General features: G+C 39.9%; 3 protein-coding genes across 3 annotated transcripts; all 3 read right to left on the bottom strand.

Moving 5' to 3' along the window:
* Nucleotides 1–1918: 1918 nt before the first annotated feature.
* Nucleotides 1919–2404, bottom strand: LOC125315211 (acetyl-CoA-benzylalcohol acetyltransferase-like). Its single transcript, XM_048279645.1, has one exon. It carries the CDS (start codon nt 2402–2404, stop codon nt 1919–1921), a length of 486 nt encoding a protein of 161 aa, XP_048135602.1.
* A 217-nt stretch (nt 2405–2621) lies between these two features.
* LOC115731793 (acetyl-CoA-benzylalcohol acetyltransferase-like) lies at nt 2622–3236 on the bottom strand. Its single transcript, XM_030662465.2, has one exon. The coding sequence runs from the start codon at nt 3234–3236 to the stop codon at nt 2622–2624; it is 615 nt and encodes a 204-aa protein (XP_030518325.2).
* A 17154-nt stretch (nt 3237–20390) lies between these two features.
* LOC115730804 (acetyl-CoA-benzylalcohol acetyltransferase-like) lies at nt 20391–21722 on the bottom strand. Its single transcript, XM_030661415.1, has one exon. The coding sequence runs from the start codon at nt 21720–21722 to the stop codon at nt 20391–20393; it is 1332 nt and encodes a 443-aa protein (XP_030517275.1).
* Between the last annotated feature and the right edge of the window lie 1144 nt (nt 21723–22866).

Here is a 22866-nt window from a genome sequence, read left to right as displayed (position 1 = left end):
AGTTGTTAGCCCAAAAATTAGATGCTAACTTAATCAAAGAAAAGTTGGTAAATCACACAAATAAAAATAGGTAATATTATACACACGTTGATAAATTAAGGTAAATAAAAAGAAATTTTTTAATATAGAAAAAATGAAAAATTAGTAACTAACTCAAATACGAATTAGACACATAAAACTAGTCAATAATTGAATTAGAGAAAAATTATTAATCACTCTAATTGAGATTTGTAATGACTAAAAAGTAGTTAGTAAATATCACGAGCTGGCGAGTAATGCAAATAAAAATAATATATTTATATAGTTGGTAATTACAAAAGAAAAAAACATATAAAAAGTTGGTAAGCAACTTGAGTTGGTAACACAAAACTAGTTAATAATTTAATCGAGGAAAGACTGGTAAGTTACTCAGACAAAGGTTGATAATTTCATATAATAGTTGGTAAATTGAAACCTCCGTTAGGAAAGGTATTGGTATTATGAGTAATAAATGAATTATTCCTAGGATCATTCTTTAAACCAGTTACAACATGCTTAGACCCAATTAGTTAAACAGCTTGACGGGTTGTTCGTATCAACACAAAGTTTAGTTACATTTTTAGGCACGTTAGAATAACATTTGAACACATTTTTATCCATTTATATGAAAGGTTATATCTTAAACGCATTAAAAGTGTCGTCTCATTCTAGGCAACCCATTTACGTAATATGTTTGGGCTTTAAGAATATGCTACGATTTTCAGTTGTCTCGTGGTCGCATTATACCAAAATTTAATAGGACAATAGCATATGATACAATAGGACTATGACACAAGCACACCAATTGCCAACGCCCAGCTACCTACATGAGCCAAGGGATGAGCACTAGAATCGGGCCAAACAGGGAACCAAACTAAAACGGCCAATTTTGGGCATTTCCCGATTTCTGAAATTTTAGATTGGTGATTGTCAGTCCAGTACCCAGTTCTACCTATAGAACCGAACCTCCTGGACCGGATCAATACTTTGTTTTTAGCAAGTTAAGGATACTTCATCATAATTCATTACACCTTTAGTATCTTTTGACCAAGATTTTCATCGATTAAAGGTCCAAAACACTGAAGAATGAGAGCTTAGACTATGCAACAACACTTGGTATTATGGAACAGGGAAAAAAAAAAGATATCACCATCAGATCCTCTGGACCCACTTGGGAACTGGATTGGATCGATTCTAGGAACAGGTGGGCCTGTTTCCGGTTCCATAAATAAGAACTTACGTTTCTAGTTCGGTTCCTGATTCTAGGGTGGGAACTGAGCACCTCTACATGAGACCCTTCAGATCCAATAGTACAGATCCACTTTACTCCGAATAACAGTCTTGTAAGTACCTCTTCCTCCAGATTGTCATTGAACCATTTTCGAACTAACATGGTGGTGGTTCACTAACCGCAGAGTAATATAAAAACGATGACGTTAGTCCAAATTGAATTAATGATCCACTAGGGTGGTTCTCGGATCTAGTGCTGGTCGGGTAATCAAAATAGAAAGTGAGCAGGTAGATTGCTTGAAATTAACATACAAAGTGCTTACCAATCGTAGAGAATACTCATGCTTTACCTACTACTGTCCGAGTAACTTATGTGGCGTTCATACCGGGCCGGCGGTGGGTCATTTTGGACTCCCCTCGTCTTGTTCAGCACGTCATGATCAATCATCGAGACAGACTTCTAGTAACAACTGGAGTTTTGCAATCAGATAGTTCAATTTGTAGAAATTTTCCGATCAGTTCACTCCAGAAATTCTTCTCATTACATTCGAATTTTACAATGTGGACGTATAAATTATATATTCCACTGATCCCATGTGGCCAACTATATGATAAGGTCGTGCATTTCACTGCCTCCGTGATTTATTCAGTCAATTCGTATTCAAGCTTTCTACTTATGGGAAGCATACTGTAAAATGTCATGTTGTTTACAGAAAAGATCCATGTCGCCTTCAGTCAAGCTCACCTGCGCCACAATTCCGCCATCATCGTCGCCTTCCTTGTGATCCATCAACGTGACCGAGTCAAACGGAGAGCATAAGCTACTCACAAACTCAGGCTCACCCCAACCCAAATCGACCCGGTGCAGTGGAAACCGACACCAGCTGGTGAACAGGAGCACGTCGGCATCGTCTTTCCGCAGTTCCTCCTGAAACTCTCTCACCGAGTGCATCACCATCTCGCCCAAATCCTCCTCGTCTATCGCGTTCGCTAACTTGGCAAGCGAGGTTGTTATCGCATCTCGCATCAAACCCACCAAGCCACGTAACCCGAGCTTTTTCACCTCGAGCACGCACTTCCAGGGCACCGCCGTGTAGAGATTGCCGCAGGAATTCTCGTGAGACAGGAGATCTGTCCTTCCACGCAAGTTCACCATGTGCGAAATTAGGAACGGCTTGGATCGCGCATTTTTTAGCTTGGCAACATCCAAGAGAGCAATCGACACGAGCGCCGTGACTAATTCCACGTGTGAGGGTTCCCTTTTGGAATCGAACACTCCCTTCTTCGCGACGGCTTTGAGCTTTGCGATGGATTCTGTCAAACACGAATCTTTTCATGACGTATTTCGCGCCTATCATCAGTCTGACGGGAGGCTAGAGCTTAGGCAAGTCTCTTGGCGGGAAAATAGATGATAGATCGAAGCACGGATGGATCACCTTCTGAATGCTTCCGCGACATGCCATCGCCCACGTGCTCATGAAGGACGATATAGTGGTCACGTCGGCAATCCTGTGAGAGATGCACAGGCCGACCGCCATGCCGCCACAAGTGAAAGTGGTTATTTGGACAACCACTAGAGGTGGCATCTTGTCCACCTGAGGAGGTTGAGTTGCCAAATGGCTGAGGACATCATCGGGGTCAGTTTCTCCATGGAGCAGCTGATCAAGAGTGCCATCAGCTTTGGCTTCCAAGAACTCCACCCCGTGGTCGTCACATTCGACCAAGCACTTCTCTTCGACATACCGGCCGGCGAGAGGGTAAAAGAGGGTTAGGGTTTCCGTGAGCGCTTTCTCTAGCAGCCGGAATTTTTCGCTAATAGGCACGAATGAAGGGTCGTGTACATCGTTTTTGGATGAGTAGAAGAAAATTACACCAACATAAATTGGAGGCTGAAGCTGATCAATAAGAGAGATTTTTAGCTTGCGAAGGTGGTCAGCTGTTGGAGCTGAGGGTTTGGTCAACTTCTTGCTCTCTGTTTCAATCTTCATTTTCTCTCCTAAGTTGGCTTCACTATTGGGCTTTCAATCACTCGGATTATCACCCCTATTAATGAAGTTCGATCTCTCAAACACTCTGTACTAGAATAAATTTAACCAAATAATAAATTAATTCTTGTAGATCATAACACGTGACATGTCCCCGAGTTTCATAACAAGTGCTCCAAATATATTCCTTAGTACTAGCTGTATCTTAACTACATGATAATTCTTCTTTTCGAATTCACCACACATATTGCACGGGAGAATTAACTAAAAAATCCTAAACCTATTATACGACAACCAATTTAGTTTTAAACATTTTCATTGTGCCAATTTAGTTATAAACCTTTTAATGATTTGTCAATATAGTCCTAAACCTTTTGATGATTTCCCAATTTAACCATTCCGGTCAATTAACCGCTTACATGGACGCCAACAGTCCATATTAGCACAACAGGCGTTGATGTGGATGATTTGTTATATTTTTATTTTTTTCTGAATTTTTGGAAGCTTTTTGAACTTTTTCTTCTTTTTCTTTTCCTTCTTCCTCCACCGATTATCGGGCCTTGGGGGTGACTAGCAAGGCTCGACCGCTACATCAGCAATTTTCCTGCCAAAATTTGCTAGAAGGACCAATTAACAAATCGTCAAAAAGTTTATGACTAAATTGACACACTTGAAAGGTTTATGACTGAATTAGCTGCCACACAATATTCCGAAATTATTTACTAGGTAGCACAATCCTATTTAAAACACGCCACATGAGAATAAAAGAACTGGCTAACCAGACTTTCTTAGTGAGTGTAGACCAGATGTGCGCTACACTGTCATTTACTTTAGTTTTAGCCGCTAATGCCCATGAAATTTTTTTCAAAGGATAAATATTTTCCTAGCTAAAAACTGGCAACTGTATATTCTATTTCATATTTGTTATGACAATTGAATACTTACGTTTAGGTGGTGGAAAGACTTTGAAGTGCTAAACAGGTTGCCAAATTTCAGATTTTATATGGAAATGGCATTCTCATAATTCAATGTACTCCACACTAAGTATATTCTATTCCATCGAGCTATCAATTATTATTAGCTAGTTAATTTGCTTCGTAAACACAGGAATTCCGACGTGCATTCATCGTCGCTTGATTCATCAAGTTTCGGATTTGATATGGAAATGGTAGTATCATAATTCAATGTACTTCACATTAAGTATAGTCTGTTCTTTTGAAGCTGTCGGTTCATTTGACATTATTTTTTTTTTTTTTGTCAACGTATCACATTAATGAGGAATCTTCAGTCACTTGATTAATCAAGTGGCCATGTGTAATCCATGACCATTTAATTAAATCAGTTGGGGTGATAATCCTATCTATTCATTTTCCAGGCACTCATGTGATAAGATTCCTCACATCAAACGCAAAAGTGAATGCCAAGTACTTTGCAAGCCCTAAGAAAGGAAGCGGCAAGAAGCGTAACACGGCCGAATCCAGCTAAACTCTCTGATCAACGTGGTGTCATTGCAGCAAAAGAGTACCAAAATAAAAATAAAAACTCAGCGCACGTTTGACCAAATATATCCTGATTGACGCATAAATCATTAGCTTGAATATTTGAATGAATGTGAGTTCAATAAAATATGTTGACGGGCTCAAGACTCGGGCTTTGTTGGGCATTCCCACTAAATGATATTAGAGCCAATGGTTAATTTGTGAAATGAGACTGGTATACTCATGGATTTAAATGATAGATGAAAGTTGATCTAATTCTTTTTTTTTTCTTTCTTTCACTTTTACTGTTATTCCTGTTTTAGAATTATGTTACTATCAGAATAGAATATGCATGTGAGCCATTTATGTGTTATCTTGAATGTTCAAAGTGTTAATAACCAAAATTGACCTAAATTTTATTAGATAAGAAATTGAAAATAATGCATAGTAGTACATAGTACTCTGTAACCTGTGGACCCGACAAGTTCCAGATTCCAGGGTGATTCCAAAAGCTTACAGGCTTAGGTTCTAGATTTCAAGAATTGGAACCACCAACTATTGAAACTCCAAATACCCTACCCATACTGGATCTTCCTTTTTCTATATCTATTATGAAATATATGAAAGACTGAGGCAGAAAAAAACTTCAAAGCCACGTGTAAAGAATCATCATTTGTTCAAATTTGATAAGATCAATCTTTTACACGAGAAGCCAAAGCAACACTTTTTTGAGCTACAAAATTGTGTCTAAGTTAGATAAAAATAAATATCTTGAGTAGAAGAGTGGGGGTTTACCTAGTTGGATTTGAAACAAAATTTTATAGTCAAGTAAAGCAATATGAACCGAGAAAGAGAAGAAAGAGTCACCAAAATATGAAGGAGAAGGAAGATTGTATAGCTCACTAGTGAAAAAAGAGACCTTGGTGAGAGGATCATTGTTAGAAATTAAAGCAAATTCACTTTGAGGAAGCTGCCGATTGTATTGAGCAAATTGTCAATTCAAGGTTGAAGTTGTCAATGTCAATAATTGACATTGATTGTCTATTTGGCTTCCAAGACCGATACAATAATTAAGAGTCTTTATTGTAATGTCATTTTTAAGAGTCTATTCGTATTTCTATATCTAGTTAATGCTTTTGTAAATGCATCGTGACTGTTCATGTTTCTAAGAATCTATCTCCTTAGAATGTTATATAGATTTATAAATCGCTCAAGAGTAAAATCCGTTAGAACCACAACCAACCGCTCTAAAAGCTTAAGCTTGTAGAAGAAGGCATGGTTTAATATTTATATATTTCAACACTCCCCCTCACGCTTAGCCCTAAGGCAAAGACCAGACTAAGCGTGGAAATATTCAAATGGGGAGGGAAAATAGAACACTCCCCCTCACGCTTAGCCCTAAGGCAAAGACCGGACTAAACGTGGAAATATTCAAATGGGGAGGCAAATAGGGGCCTGGAAAGATTTGAACTCAAGACCACCTGCTCTGATACCATGTTAGAACCACAACCAACTGCTCTAAAAGCTTAAGCTTATAGAAGAAGGCGTGGTTTAATATTTATATATTCCAACACTCCCCCTCACGCTTAGCCCTAAGGCAAAGACCGGACTAAGCGTGGAAATATTCAAATGGGGAGGCAAATAGAACACTCCCCCTCACGCTTAGCCCTAAGGCAAAGACCAGACTAAGCATGGAAATATTCAAATGGGGAGGCAAATAGGGGCCTGGAAAGATTTGAACTCGGGACCACCTGCTCCGATACCATGTTAAAGAACCACAACCAACTGCTCTAAAAGCCATGTTAGAACCACAACCAACTGCTCTAAAAGCTTAAGCTTGTAGAAGAAGACATGGTTTAATATTTATATATTTCAACACTCCCCCTCACGCTTAGCCCTAAGGCAAAGACCGGACTAAGCGTGGAAATATTCAAATGGGGAGGCAAAATAGAACACTCCCCCTCACGCTTAGCCCTAAGGCAAAGACCGGACTAAGCGTGGAAATATTCAAATGGGGAGGCAAATAGGGGCCTGGAAAGATTTGAACTCAGGACCACCTGCTTCGATACCATGTTAGAACCACAACCAACTGCTCTAAAAGCTTAAGCTTTTAGAGCAGTTGGTTGTGGTTTTAACAAAATCAATAGTCATGTAACAAGCCTTTATAAAGGCAATTGGTGAATCATTTGAAGTAAGGCAAAAAGAGCCTCGTGCCAAAAGTGTGTCAAGCCAGAGAAGGCCTCAAGCGACCATAGTAAAGGGGAGATTCAAGGAAGCCACATGCAACTAGAGAGGCTAATAGCAAAGGTGTGAGCTTCAAAAAGCATCCAATAGTGAGAGCTTCAGAATTGAGGAAGCCTTAAAGAGTGACGAAATTCAGCCAAAGTAGACACGTAACAAAGATTATGTCTTTGTATAAGCAAGTATCGCTTTGAATGTTTTTTAGCTAGAGAAAAAATATTTTAATATATATGTCTCCTTCTTTTCTCTTAAGTTGCGTGAATGATGATTTTTCACCTTCAAATTGGTAGAGCAACTCCAAAGATTGTCGATCAAAGTTTCCCACAATAATTTGGCATCATAACCAAGTTGCGCACTCTACAGGCTTTGTAAATTCTCATGTAAAGATAAAAGTTCAAAAGTCTGCTTGGAATGATTGATGAAAAAAAAATTGTTTAAGGAGAGTGCTAGAAATTAAACCAAATCCACTTCGAGGAAGTTGTCAATGTGCGGACAAGTTATCAATTCAAGGTTGAAGTTGTTGATGGCAATAATTGATATTGATTGTCTATTCAGCATCGAAGAATGTACAATAATTAAGAGTCTTTATTATAGTGTTGTTTTCAAGAGTCTGTTTGTAATTCTATATCTAGTTAATGCTTTGTAAACCCATCGTGACTATTTGTGTTTCTAGGAATCTATCTTCTTGGAATGCTAGATACATTTATAAGTCATTTAAGAGTAAAATCAACAGTCATGTAACAAGCCTAAATAAAGTCTATTAGTGAATCATTTGAAGTCGGGAAAATAAAACCTTAGGCCAAAAGTGCCTCAAAATAGAGAAGGCATCAAGCCACCAAAGCAAGGGTGAACTTCAAGGAAAGACGTAGCTAGAGAGGCTGAGAGCAAAGGTGTGAGCTCAAGAAAGCCTCCAATAGTGAGAGCCTTAGAATAGATCAAGCCACAAAAGATGAGCTTCAAGGAGTGAGGCAATTCAGCGAAAGTAGACATAGCACGGAGAGTATGTCTCTGTATAAGTGTGAGAGAAAAAAATAATGTAATAAATGTGTCTCCTTCTCTTCTCTAGATTCGTGTGAATTCTTAGTTTTCACCTTCAAAATTATCCCCATCAAATTGGAATTAGAGCAACTCCAAAAATTGCCAATCAAATTTCCTCCCAACAGATTGGCATCGTAGCTAGGTTGTGCTCTCTACTTTGTAAAGTTTCTCATGAGAAGACAGAAGTTCAAAAGCCTACTTGGAATGATTGGTGAAAGAGAATTTAGTTTAAGGAGGAGTGTTAGAAATTAAACTAAATACACTTCGAGGAAGCTACCCATTGTGTGGACAAGTTATTGATTCAAGGTTGAAGTTGTCCATTCAAGGTTGAAGTTGTTGATGTTGATAACTAATGTCGATTGTCTATTTGGCTGCCAAGAGTGATGCAATAATTAAGAGTCTTTATTCTAGTGCTATTTTCAAGAGTCCGTTCGTACTTCTATGTCTTGATAATGCTTTGTAAATGCATTATGACTGTTCGTGTTTCTAGAAGTCTATCTCCTTGAAATATAAGATACATTTATAATCCATTTAAGAGCAAGGTCAAGAGTCATGTAACAAGCTTATATAAAGGCAATTGGTGAATCATTTGAAGTCGGGCAAAAAGAACCTTGAGCCAAAAGTGCCATGGACTAGAGAAGGCCTCAAGCCACCATAGCAAAGGTGAACTTCAAGGAAAGTCACACACAGCTAGAGAGGCTGAGAGCAAAGCTGTGATCTTAGGAAAGCCTCCAACAATGAGAGCTTCAGAATAGAGGAAGCAACAAAAGATGACCTTCAAGAAGTGAGATAATTCAGCCAAAGTAGACATAGAACATAGATAATGTCTATGTATAAGCAAGTATTTCTTTGAATGTTTTTGAGTGTGAAACAAAAAAAAATGTTGTAATAGAAGTGTTTCCTTCTCTTCTCTTGAGTCTTGGCAATTCTGAGTTTTCACATTCAAAATTAGCCCACATCAAATTGGTATTAGAGCAACTCCAAAGATTGTCGATCAAAGTTTCCCCTCAACAAATTGGCATCTGAGCTAGGTTGCGCACTATAAGGCTTTGTAAAGTTTCTCATGTGAAGATGGAAGTTCAAAAACCTACTTGAAATGATTGATAAAAGAGAACTTGGTTTAAGAGGAAGTATTAGAAATTAAACCAAATCCACTACACGGAAGCCGTTGATTGTGCGTACAAGTTGTTTATTCAAGGTTGAAGTTGTCAATGTTGATAATTGATGTTGATTGTCTATTTGGCTTCCAAGACTAGTGCAATAATTAAGAGTCTTTTCGTTTTCAAGAGTCTTTTCGTATTTCTATGTCTAACTAATGCTTTGTAAATGCATCATGTATGTTCATGTTTCTAGGAATCTATCTCTTTGGAATGCTAGATACATCTATAAGTCATTTAAGAGTAAGGTCAAGAGTCGTGTAACAATCCTATATAAAGGCAAATGCTGAAGCATTTGAAATCGGGCCAAAAGTGTCTCAAAGAAGGCCTCAAACCACCATAGCAAGGTGAGCTTCGAGGAAAGCCACATGCAACCAGAGAGGCCAAGAACAAAGGTGTGAGCTTGAGGAAATCCTCCAATAGGGAGAGCTTCAGAATAGAGGAAGCTACAAAAGGTGAGCTTTAGGGAGTGAGGCAATTCAGCCAAAGTAGACATATAACATAGAAAATGTTTCTGTATAAGCAAGTATTGCTTTGAATTTTTTGAATGTGAGAGAAAAAATATTATAATAGATGTGTCTCCTCTTCTCTTCAGTCGTGTAAATTTTGAGTTTCACCTTCACAATTATCTTCATCAAACTGATATCATAGCAACAACAAAGATTGTTGATCAAAGTTTCCCCCAACAAACATCATATGGTGATTTGGAGAACATTGCAACTCATTGTCGTGATCCATATATGCTATGAACCTCTTAATCAATTGTCACGAACTAAAATTTCTTAGGATAATGTATTAGTAAGTTATTAACTTTGCTTGAGCTCTCACAAGCTCATACCAAATTGCAACTTAGGCTTTAATTCTTAACATGCAAATAATATAAATTTCGAGTATGGTAGGTTGATTAGACATCGAGAGAAATACTTTAGTTCTATGAACTAGAGATTAATGAGTTAGGGGACTTGATACGCTAATATTTATATTAACACACTTTTGGTGCCTTTTTCATTTAAAAAAAACATTTAATCAGGAAGCTTGATTAATTTTAATCTAAAGTCTCAACATGTGAGGTGACCATACAGGTGCACAAACATTATTAAAACATCGAATAATGAAAGCATTAGATAAATTGTGAGATTAGGAAGAAATGGAATGTATTTGGACGTTGTAGCCTAAACCCTAGCATTTTTCTTCCGAAACGCAAGACATAGTCTAATGCAATGTATTTTTTAGGGTTTTAACTTATTTAAGTGATGAATGCAAATGCATGAAATGCAACTATGCTCTTACACAAAAATGACATGGCATGTAAGACATTTATTTAAATGACCTAACTCTAATGACATGCAAAATAATTTAACTAGAATGACATGCAATTATTTGCATGCAAAAATGATATGGATTTAACCTAAATGACATGCAACTTTAGGCTGAATGAGTTAAACCTGTAAACTAGATAAATTAACCTAAACATGCATATGAAATGAATGAACCTTGACATGATTATAGATGGCAAACTATATGTCATGGAAAGTATGCAATCTAAACTATGTGACATGCATATGAAGTGAAATGACTAGCCTATATGCGTGACATAAAATAACTTAGGCTATATGATATGCACATAGACAACATATGTTTGTTGTTTTCGATGAATTTCAAAATTACTAATTAATGTAATTGAAAATGCCCTAAATGAAGATTATCCTAAATCGTTTAGGAAATAATTTGAATTAAATCCTAATATTATTTAGAAAATCTTATCCCTAAATCAAAATGTTTCAAGAATGCAAATCCGATCAATATGCGGATGCAATCCTATTTTATATGCAAATTATTAAAAATGAAATCTTAATATATTTGGTAAGATTTCCTAGAAATCTTATTTTGCTAATGCAATCTCATCTAGATAATCTTTTTGAGATTTTTAAGTTGAGGAAACAAATCAAGATAATATGCAAAAGATAATGCATGACTTTTGAGAAAATATCTAATCCAAATTGTTGGACTGTTCCATTTCCCATGCTATCGATAACCTTATCTCATGATCGAGATCCGGCCTCCGACTTGTGCATGGTGTCGATACGGAAACGCCCTAACCTGGATCAGTTTTCTAAATCTATGAAAATATGCCTAAGATTTTAAATATGTTCAAAATAGATAACATTATCTAGAAAATCAATCGGATAATGAAAATTACCTATTCCAAATATTGCACAAATATTCTGTTCCCGTTTGGTCATAATGGATTGGGATCGGACCGACTGGCAGCGGCCATTCAGGAACGGTAGGAGACTTGCAGCTGGTCTTGGTCGACGGTGGCGACTGTCCACAGCGGTTCGCTTGGTGGTTCGATCACTTACAGGGCTCACGATTCGGTGGTGCTCTCGGTTCGTCAAGCAAGGCTCGCGGGAGGGCTCTCGTTAGGAATAGGATGCCACAACTCGGTGGTGATGATGAGGACCTCACGGCTGTATCGCTTGGAATGGACTTGCTGCTGTGAAGTCGTTGGCCGAGGAACTCTGCGGCAGATCTTTTTGGCGTTGGAGTGGATTCCCCTTTGTCTTCACTTGATTATTTTAATCACAGCGACTACTTCCCTTCCTTTCTTCGTGTGATACTGCAGAGAAGAAAGCAAGCCGGGTCTTTGTGAGTGCCCAACGATGAATATCTCCCGTGTGTGTCTCGGTTGGAGCAGGATGGTGGATGTGTAGCGGCTGGCTCGTCGAGGCAAGGCAGCGGCAGATCCGGTTGATAGGCAGTCAACCGCGCGAGTAGGGGGAGCCGCGGAGGGGAGTCGTACCCTCGAGTTTGGCCTGCCGTTTCTCAACTTGTATTTTAAATGATAATCGCCGACCTTAAATTATGAGGCTTAAGCGAGCTTAAATAGACTTTCCTAGGTTTTGCGCTATTTTTAGTTGTTTACGAAATGGCTTCACAAGTTTGTGATATTTGCAATTTGGTCCATAAGGAAAAGATTTCTTTTCAATTTAGTTTCTATGTGGCCGTCCAGCCCATTGAATGGGCTCGGCTGGCCTATGGCTTCCTTTGTGAGCTTGTCTGCTCTTTCTGGTCTTAATTCTGTGCATTTTCCTATTAATAAAGCTTTAAGTAAAAGCCCTTTTAATTAATTAACTTTAATGGGCTGAATTAAGTCCAAAATTAGGCCTAAAGACCTTCTAATTTTTTGCACATGCTCCCCATGCCTTGCCGAATTACCTAATGAGTTTCGGCCCAGTCCGCTTGTCTGTTTTAGGTCTGTTTCTACCGTCGGTCCAATTAAATGCAAAATGTAATGCATCAATGCTGAAATTTAAACTATCCTATATGCAAACTATATAAAAATAAGTTAATATTTTTTGTAAGAACTAAGGTTAGTCCTTGATTTTAAAATGCAATTAATAACTAAAAGGGTAACTTGAGCTTGAATATCCATGGTTGCTGGAAGCTAGAACTTGAGCTTGCGCTATGGCAACTACAGTGGACCCCATCTCTCTCGTAATTCTATTTTCATTAATATTGTTTAATATGGCACCTATTTGGCTTCATATTATTCAATGAGCAAATCGTAACAAATACTTGTATTCCAGCGTTCGTATGAGCGATTTTACACGCTTGCAAGAGAAAAAGTATAACAAGGCATTTTCCAGAAAGTTGAAATAAGCTTTTTAACATTAATAATATAGATGGAACTTTTAATTTTCGGACAAAGATAAGAGGAATAAAGTGTCTCATTATACCTTTGATGAAATAAAAACACCAAAACCTTCAACATGCAACTGTTCGAAATTCCACATGAACGTACCAAAAATTAAGAGTTCTATATTTGTTATGTTAAAAAGCCTCTTTCAACTTTTAGGAAAGTGCCTCGTTTTATGTATTTATTAAGTTACGAGCCTGCAAGATGGAAAATTACTGTTAAATTGTCACCATCATTATTATTAAAACCTGGTTGTTGACTTTGTTGGCACGAATATAAATAATTTTAAGAAGCTCTGCTTTGTCCCATTCACGAAGTATACTGTTAGAGATGATTCGAGGATCTTGAGACGTCTTGTCATGCCAACAAACTTTGTCATGACTCCATTCGTCACATAACATGTTCGTGCGAGTCCAACCCCACATGGAGTTCTCTGAAGGCAGGTTATGTTTCCTGGGGTGGCAACAAATAATTGGCCAAAAAGTCTACAATACGTCATGTTATGAAATTATCATATTTGATTACAAGACTTGTCGTAAAGTCATGTGGTATTCTGGATGTACCACAAAATTGCCCAATGTCACATACCCTTAATGACCTTTTTTATCAAGTTTTTTGGGCAATATAGAAGTATCTAAATGGATCATGATCCCATCCTTCGACTCGTATGTGCCATTAATGCTAACGTTATCAACTAGGGTGGGGTGAATAGATAATTATTAAAATTTGTTGAAAAATATCGTTGAATTAAGACAAACAAGCTACAGAGTTTACTTCTGAATTTTGATCAAGAACAAGTTCTGAGATGACTTCGAGTCGAGCCTGTGCACAATTCAATTATCACAAGTAAAAAACAAGCCTACGTCCATTTATTTCACGTTGACAGCCAATAAGTTGGATTCTACTAGTGAAAAGCTCAAAATTTACAATTTAGTGATGATCTTTGAGTCAATAGACTTACCGTCTAACACTCACTAACTCGAATGAGAACTTCTAAGTATTACAATGTTTGAATCAAGAATATATAAAGGACGTTGAAGCTTTCTTAAACTTTGGAATTATAAGGTCTGGACTCTTGTTTTCTTTTCAGCCTTGAGGTCTCCTTTTATACTCGTTCACCTTCAAACTAACCGTCAAAAGGTCTTCAAAGGACCACTCTCCGAACTTACCGTTTGAACGAGATTATCTACAAAGGATTTCATAACTGTTGAGATTACCAAAATTAGAATCTCTCATTTGATTAGATTGCCCATACAATCGTGATCAGGGATTCCAAAGACAAAGTACTCCACTTGGTAAGTCATCACCTTCTTCCTTAATCCACGTCCTTGATAGATATTCAATTATCTGTGTGATTGATAAACTTCATGAATAAATCTAGCTTGATTTGATTGCCGTTGTGACAATATAATATCTTAGAATACTCCCTCAGAGCCTGTGCTTTATGATTGCACTTGAGCTCCTCAAGACAGTGTCTGAGCCTTGTCTACCAAATTTAATCATGTGTAACAATTCCTTAACAATTGAATGTACATAAGAACAATCTGCAAAGCAAGTATTTTAATGTATTAAATCAGATATTGGAGAATATACATTGTTTAGCCAACTTCAAAATCAACTGGGGGTTTTTCTCAACATTTGTAAGTTTTATTTTTTATATGGATTGTTTAAACTAGGGGAGTGCATCGGTTATGGTCCAACCCGAGTACCGAACCAAACCAGCCGGTTTGGGTGGTTCCTAAGGGGTCTAGTCGGATTCGTAGTTCCACATAAGGAACCGGATTGACGAACTAGCCAAGATTTTGTAATTTTTTTTTAGTTTTTATGCTGAAGCAAACGCAAATAAGTAAATTAATTTTTTTCTTTTTAAGTCGGGAAACTCCCACTTGTAGGAAATAGAAGAAATAAAAGGAAAAAAAGTTCCAAGCGGTTCTATAAATTGGGAAACGACCGCCCCAATCCAGTTTTTATGTTTAAAGGTAGGAATCGACCCACCCTAAATCCAATCACCTCTAGGCTCGGACTTCAAATTGCGCACATTTTCGGCTAGCAAGGCAATAATCACGCCTCACCACAGGGAGCCAAAGAAGAAAGCGTGATGTAATGTCCCAACCGATGTCCCTTTTTTTTTCGGATGGGTGGTTATTTGTTAATATTGAGTCACTATCTAAAATATTTTGTATCCGTTGGTAAACCAAATTAGGCATTTCATTTTTGAAAATAAATCCTGATCATTGGCACAATTCTTTTATCTAAAATTAAAGTGTTATTAATTCAATAACAAGTAAATAGAAATTTCTTTTTCCTTTTTCCTATTATGTAATTTTTAGTTGGCTTTTTATTAAGTAACTATGTTTCGTTAGAATTTCTCCGCGACAAAATATCTTTAATTGAAATTCTTTTTTCGGCTTTTAATTGTGATAAAGGGTCCACTGTGATTCCGAATAGGAGAGATTCAAATAGTCAAAAAATCCATGCACAAATAATGTGAAGATACTAACATAATTATATAACGTAAACCCAACCGGAGTTTGACTCAATGGAAAGGCTTAGCAAGTACAATTTTAGAGAAATTGATACATAAAACTTTGAGAGAAACAGCTTCGGCTCTAAACCCGAGGCCTCTAAACCTAAGGAGAGGTGGGAAGAAGTCCGCACAAAAAAGAGCCGCAAACCTGCCACGCCTTCGGCTCGGAAGGTCTCGGATGCTATTGACCTTTCCGTTATTCTACCACAGACAGAGTCGGCTGGCCCTAATAACATGAATGTGGGCTATAAGCAGGGATTACTTGTAGCTCATAGTACTAACCCCAAGCCCCAAGAAGTAGCAGGATCAAATATGCCTCCGGTGAGTATACGGCGTGGAATGGTGCTCTCCTCGGAGTCGGAGGAAGAAGAGGAGATGGAGGCCAGTGAAATAGGCAGCGAGAAGGAGGATGATCCCACGCAAGTGGCCCCAACTACCCGTAAAGGTGATGCAGATATGGGTGGGACGAAGACACCCATAGTCAAACAATTGGCTACGTTGCAACCCCCGGTGGTGGATTCCTCACCAGAATTCAGCTCAGGCAACAGCCCTAATACCACTAAAGGGGCCAAACATAACAATAAGAAGAAGAAGTGGGGTAGCCGCAAGAGACGGTAACTCCTATCCCTCCTTTGTACATAATGTTTATAGGAGTTTGGAATATTAGGGGTCTTGTTGACCCCCTAAAACAAGCAGAAATCAGAAACTTAATTCGTGTTAACAACTTATGTTGTATTGGTATTCTCGAGACTAAGGTTCCACAGTCTCGGTTTTTGAACATCTCTTCTAGCTTAGTACCTAATTGGAGATGGGTTGCTAATTATGAGTACTCCCATAGAGGGAGAATTTGGGTTGGATGGAACCCGATGTTAGTGGATGGTGTTGTGTCTTCATCTTCAGCTCAAGCCATTCACGCTCATATCCGCTTGTTGGCTATTAATAAAGCTTGTTGCCTTTCGGTTATATATGCGGAGCACACTTTTGTGTCTAGACGATGGCTCTGGCAGGAGCTCGTCCAAACTAGCTCGATTTTGGCTGCATCTCCTTGGGTTGTAGCTGGAGATTTTAATGCTATACGGGAGCCTTCTGATAGGGTGGGAAGTTCAACCCGGTGGATACCGGCTTTTGATGAGTTAGGCGAATGCCTAACTAGAGCGGGACTTGATGACTTGCGGTATATAGGCCACAGATTTACGTGGTCTACTTCTTCGGGGAACACAAGGAAGCAACGGAAGATTGATAGAGTTCTTATTAACGCTCAATGGAGCAATGACTTCTCCTATTCCCGAGCGTCTTTTTTGGCCCCGGGGGTGTCCGATCATTCGCCCATGATAATCAGGATTTTGAACCTCGGAATGGCCGGAAAGCCTTTTAAGTTCTTCAATTTCCGGCTCTCTCATCCTTCTTTTATGACAGTGGTTTCCCGGGTTTGGGATATGCAGGTTGCTGGGACTCCTATGTTTATCCTATGCACTAAACTCAAGCTTCTAAAGATTCAACTCAAAGAGCTCAACAAAGAGTCTTTCTCCGACATATCTGCTCGAACATCAGACGCTAGACGGGCTTTGACGGATGTTCAGAATGCACGAGAGACAGACCCTTATAATCAACTGCTCGGCGATCGGGAGCGTGATCTCCTCCGATCCTTCTCTGTCCTCAGACTCCAAGAGGAAGCATTCTACAAACAGAAATCTCGTGTTCTATGGTTAAGAGAAGGAGATCTAAACACAAAATACTTTCACCATACGGTTAACCAAAGGCATCCTCAGAATAGGATTATGTCGGTTGCGGATGATAATGGCGTCCTCCTCCTGCACCCGCCTGCTGTTCAGAAACTTATAGTCTCACATTTTGAAAAGCTCCTCGCCCCGGTTCCCATGCAAGATCAGCCCTCGGTTCAAGAGTTGCGTTCTATAATTGGGCGAGTTCTTGATGAAGACCAGGTACGCTTCTTATCCCGACCCGTTTTGGATTCGGAAATACGCAACACCTTGTTTTCTTTAGCACCTGGCAAGGCACCCGGCCCGGATGGTTATAATGTGGAATTCTTTAAGAGCACTTGGGAGATTGTTGGCCCAAATGTTCTCTCGGCTGTTAAAGACTTTTTCCAAACTGGTATTCTACTTCGTCAGGTCAACACCACCATTTTATGCTTGGTCCCTAAGGTTCCTAATGCAACAGCCATGAATGATTTTAGACCGATTGCTTGTTGTAACACTATATATAAGTGCATTACTAAGATCATTGCCAACCGGCTAGCTTCGGTACTACCAACGCTGGTTAGTCCCCCTCAAGCTGCGTTTGTCAAGGGACGGCGGATTAGTGATAATATTCTCCTTGCTCGGGAGTTATTCAACGGCTTCCATCATGAACCGTACTTACCAAAATGTGCTATAAAGGTGGACTTTCGCAAGGCCTACGATACGGTTGACTGGGATTTCATAGAAGTGGTATTGCAAGCCTTCGGTTTTCCCGAAACATTTGCCAGGCTAATCATGGTTTGTATTCGCACCCCCAAATTCTCTATGGCTATTAATGGGGAACTACATGGTTTCTTCGCTGCTGGGAGGGGCATTCGACAAGGGGACCCCACGTCGCCATATTTATTTACACTAATCATGGAAATCTTCTCGGGTATCATCGAGACTTGCACTCGGCAAATGGGCTTTAAATACTTTTGGAGGTGCAAGCCTACCCAGCTCACACATCTGTTCTTTGCAGATGATGTACTACTTTTCGTGGAGGCAAACCTACCAACGGCTACATTGATGAAGGATGGCCTCGATAGATTCTCTACATGGGCTGGTCTTAGGCCAAATCTGTCCAAGAGTGAGATCTTCTTCTCCGGGGGTTCTATGGAGCCGAAAGAAGCAATCCTCAATGTCTTTGGCTTCCATGAAGGTGCTCTGCCATTCCGGTACCTAGGTGTCCCCGTTATTTCCTCAAGATTGTCAAGAGTGGACTGTGACTCCCCGGTGAACTTGATAACGGCTAGAGCTCAATCTTGGACTCAACGCTTTCTATCCTTTGCGGGTCGGCTTCAACTCATCAGGTCGGTTCTACATGCAATTCACGTTTACCGGGCTGCTGTGTTTATGCTACCCAAGGCCGTATTGTCTCGAATAGAACGAATCCTAATGCGGTTCCTGTGGAAGGGACCGAGACTTGGTGTTGAGGGTACAAAAGTCTCGTGGGATGATGTTTGCCTTCCCAAAGAAGAGGGGGGGCTCGGGATAAGGAGACTTGTTGATTGCAATAGGGCAGCGATGCTTAAACATATATGGCTTTTGTTTACGTACAGAGAATCATTATGGTGCAAATGGATTCATTCCACGTTCCTAAAGAACAAGAATTTTTGGGTAGTCACCAGGCCAACGTTCTGTTCTTGGGCGTGGAAAAAAATACTTGATCTTAGGATGGACTTTCTGCATCTCTTTACTTGGCGGTTGGGCAGCGGATGCAATGTGTCTTTTTGGTTTGATTCTTGGCATCCACGCGGACCGCTCAACAAAGTCTTTTCCAACATCGACATTTACCGTTCGGGCATCCCTCGGAAAGCCACGGTTGCTGATGTGTTTGCCGTCCCCGGTCACCAATCACGGATTGTGGCCACCATTCGAGCATGGCCCGAGCAGATCCCACCCCTTGACCGGAGCCGTTCTGATCGCTTTGCTTGGCTTGGCCACTCCTCCGGTGACTTCTCCATTGCCTCAGCCTGGAATATCATAAGGCCGAGAGGACAAGAAGTACAGTGGCATGCTTTCATTTGGAATCGTTCTCCGGCACCTAGGCACTCATTCCATCTATGGTTGGCCATGCGGAATCGACTACCCACCCAGGTGGTACTGATTAGTTACAACCGGATTTCGGATGCAACATGTGCCTTTTGTCGGTGTAGACCGGATAGTGTCGATCATTTATATTTTGGATGCCACCACACAGCGTCTCTTGCTTCATATTGGGCGACCAAGTGCAATCTTGCATGGTATAATAGGCCTTGGCGGGATAATCATAGTGGGCCATGCAAAGATATAGGTGGTCGCAGCTTCCACCAACAGATAGCCCGTTTCTCCTTTGGAGCACTTTGCCACATCATTTGGAAGATAAGAAATCAGATCTTGTTCCGTAATCAAACTCTCTATTTACCTGCCATTAAGACGCATCCGGAGAAGGTTGTGAAGGATAAAGCGCTGACTTTCAAGCATGTTGAAGACACGCCTCGCAATAGGAGAATACAAGCTGGTTGGGCCATCGATCCTACTATTTTTGGCTGATAGGAGGGTCGTCCCATTTTCCTTTTCTGGTTGTATTTTGGGCGTGCTGTTTTGGCCGTTCCTCCTTCTTTTTCCATAGGGACCCTTGTCCCTCTTTTGGACCCACGACACTCTTGCACTCCTAATGACACCGACTAGTGTCATCACGAGTGCAAGACCCCTTTTTTGTAGTGTCGGGCTCCCTCCGCTCTTCTATCTACTCTTGTATAGCTGCGCCTTGGTTAAAGTCAATATATATCTTACCTTTACCAAAAAAAAAACTTTGAGAGAAACTACACAAACGTAGACCAAACTGGAGTTTGACTCGATGGAATGGCTTAACGAGTACAATTTATTTTGCTACAATGATGCAAGGGTGTAGGGTAGATCTCAGGATGTATTGTGTGCTATATATGCGCACCCGATTGCCTCAAGAACAAAGACTACGATACCAAGTTAAAGCCAAGAATCGGAGAAATTCTACATATTTCGATATACGATAATGAAGATTACATCAGGCTATTTATAAGCCTTATGAGATCACTATTTAAGGAAATAAAATAAACAGAAACATCAAATATAATCAATCAAGATCAATCAGTGATATGCAATATCAAAGAAGATATATGCATAATCCTGAGTGATACGTTGAATCAGATGAAAAATCCCAAATATCTCGAGAGTATATCTAAACATCCTTAACACGGACAACTATATGATAAGATCGTTCACTGCCTTCGTGATGTATTCAGTCAATTCGTATTCAAGCTCTCCACTTGTGTGAAGCATATTGTAAAATGTCATGTTGTTTACAGAAAAGATCCATGTCGTCTTCAGTCAAGCTCACCTGCGCCACAACTCCGCCATCATCATCGCCTTCCTTGTGATCCATCAACGTGACCAAGTCAAACGGACTGCATAAGCTACTCACAAACTCAGGCTCACCCCAACCCAAATCAACCCGGTGCAGCAGAAACCGACACCAGCTGGTGAACAGAAGCACGTCGGCGTCGCCTTTCTGCAGTTCCTCCTGAAACTCTCTCATCAAGTGCATCATAATCTCGTCCAAATCCTCCTTGTCTATCGCGTTCGCTAACTTGGCAAGCGAAATTGTTATCGCATCTCGCATCAAAGCAACCAAGCCATGTAACCCGTGCCTTTTCACCTCGACCGCGGACTTCCAGAGCACCGGCATGTAGAGATTGCCGCAGGAATTCTGGTGCGACAGGAGATCTGTCCTTCCACGCAAGTTCACCATGTGCGCAACTAGGAACGGCTTGGATTGCCCATTTTTTAGCTTGGCTACATCCAAGAGAGCAATCGACAGGAGTGCCGTGACTAGTTCCACGCGTGAGGGTTCCTTTTTGGAATCAAACCCTCCCCTCTTCGCGACGGCTTTGAGCTTCGCGATGGATTGGCTGTCGAACACGAATCTTTTCATGACGTTTTTCGCACCTATCATTTGTCCGACGGGAGGCTTGAGCTTAGGCAAGTCTCTTGGCGGGAAAATAGATGATAGATCGAAGCACGGATGGATCGCCTTCTGAATGCTTCCGCGACATGCCATCATCCATGTGCTCAGGAAGGACGATATAGTGTGCATGTCCGCAATCCGGTGCGAGATGTGCAGGCCCACCGCCATGCCGCCACAAGTGAAGGTGGTCATTTGGACAACCACTAGAGGCGACCCAATCAGGTCCATCTGATGAGGTTGAGTTGCCAAATGACTAAGGACATCATCGGGGTCAGTTTCTCCATGGAGAAACTGATCAAGAGTGCCATCAGCTTTGGCTTCCAAGAACTCCACCCCTTGGTCGTCACATTCAACCAGGCACTTCTCTTCGACGTACCGGCCGGCGAGAGGGTAGAAGAGGGTTAGGGTTTCCCGGAGCGCTTTCTCTAGCAGCCGGAATCTTTCGCTAATAGGCACAAATGAAGGGTAATGTACATCGTTTTTGGATGAGTAGAAGAAAATTACACCAATATAAATTGGAAGCTGAAATTGATCAATGAAAGAGATTTTTAGCTTGCGAAGATGGTCAACTGTTGGAGCCGAGGGTTTGATCAACTTCTTGCTCTCTATTTCAATCTTCATTTTTAATCCTAAGTTGGCTTCACTATTCTGCTTTCAATCACTTGCATTATCACCCTATTTATGAAGTTCGATCTCTCAAACCCTCTGTACTAGAATAAATTAACCAAATAATAAATTAATTCTTGTAGGTCATAACACGTGACATGTCCCCGAGTTCCATAACAAGTGCTCCAAATATATTCCTTAGTACTTGCTGTATCTTCTTATGTCCGAGAGGATCGTAACTACATGATAATTCTTCTTTTCTGATTCACCACACATATCTCACGGGAGAATTAACTGAAACCTATTATACGACAGCCAATTTAGTTTTAAACATTTTCATTGTGCCAAATTTGTTCTAAACCTTTTGATGATTTGTCAATGTAGTCCTAAACCTTTTGATGATTTTTCAATTGAACCCTTTCGGTCAATTTTAGCAGAAACCATTTACCTCGACGTCGGCAGTCCTAAGAAGTACAAATGACGTTGATGTGAATGATTTTTCATATTTTTATTTTTTCTGAATTTTTGAAAACTTTTTGAACTTTTTTCTTTATTTTTCTTCTTTTTCTTTTCTTTCATTTTCTTTTCCTTCTTCCTCCACCAATCATAGGGCCTTTGGGCTGACCCGCAAGGCTCGATCGCCACATCAGCAATTTTTCGGCTAAAATTTGCCGGCAAGACTAATTGACAAGTCGTCAAAATGTTTAGGACTAAATTGACAGATCATCCAAAGATTTAGAACTAATTGACACACTTGAAAGGTTTAGCACTTAATTAGCCGCCATACAATATTCCCCAAATTACATACTGGGCAGTACTATCCTATTTAAAAAATGCCACATGAGAAATAAGAGAACTGGCTGACCAGACTTTCTTAGTGAGCGTAGACCAGATGTGCATTACACGCGTCATTTACTTTAGATTAAGCCACTAATGCCCATGAGAAATTTTTGAAGGATAAATAGTTTCCTAGCTAAAAGCTGGCAACTATACGTTCTATTTCATATTTGTTTTGATAATTGACTACTTACGTTTAGGTGGTGGAAAGACTTTCAAGTGCTGAACAGGATGTCAAGTTTCAGATTTTATATGGAAATGGCATTCTCATAATTCAGTGTGCTCCACACTAAGTATATTCTATTCCATCGTGCTATCAATT

The sequence above is a fragment of the Rhodamnia argentea genome, chromosome 5 (assembly GCF_020921035.1).
Source record: "Rhodamnia argentea isolate NSW1041297 chromosome 5, ASM2092103v1, whole genome shotgun sequence".
Taxonomy (NCBI): domain Eukaryota; kingdom Viridiplantae; phylum Streptophyta; class Magnoliopsida; order Myrtales; family Myrtaceae; genus Rhodamnia; species Rhodamnia argentea.
This window is presented reverse-complemented; position numbering and strand designations above follow the sequence as displayed.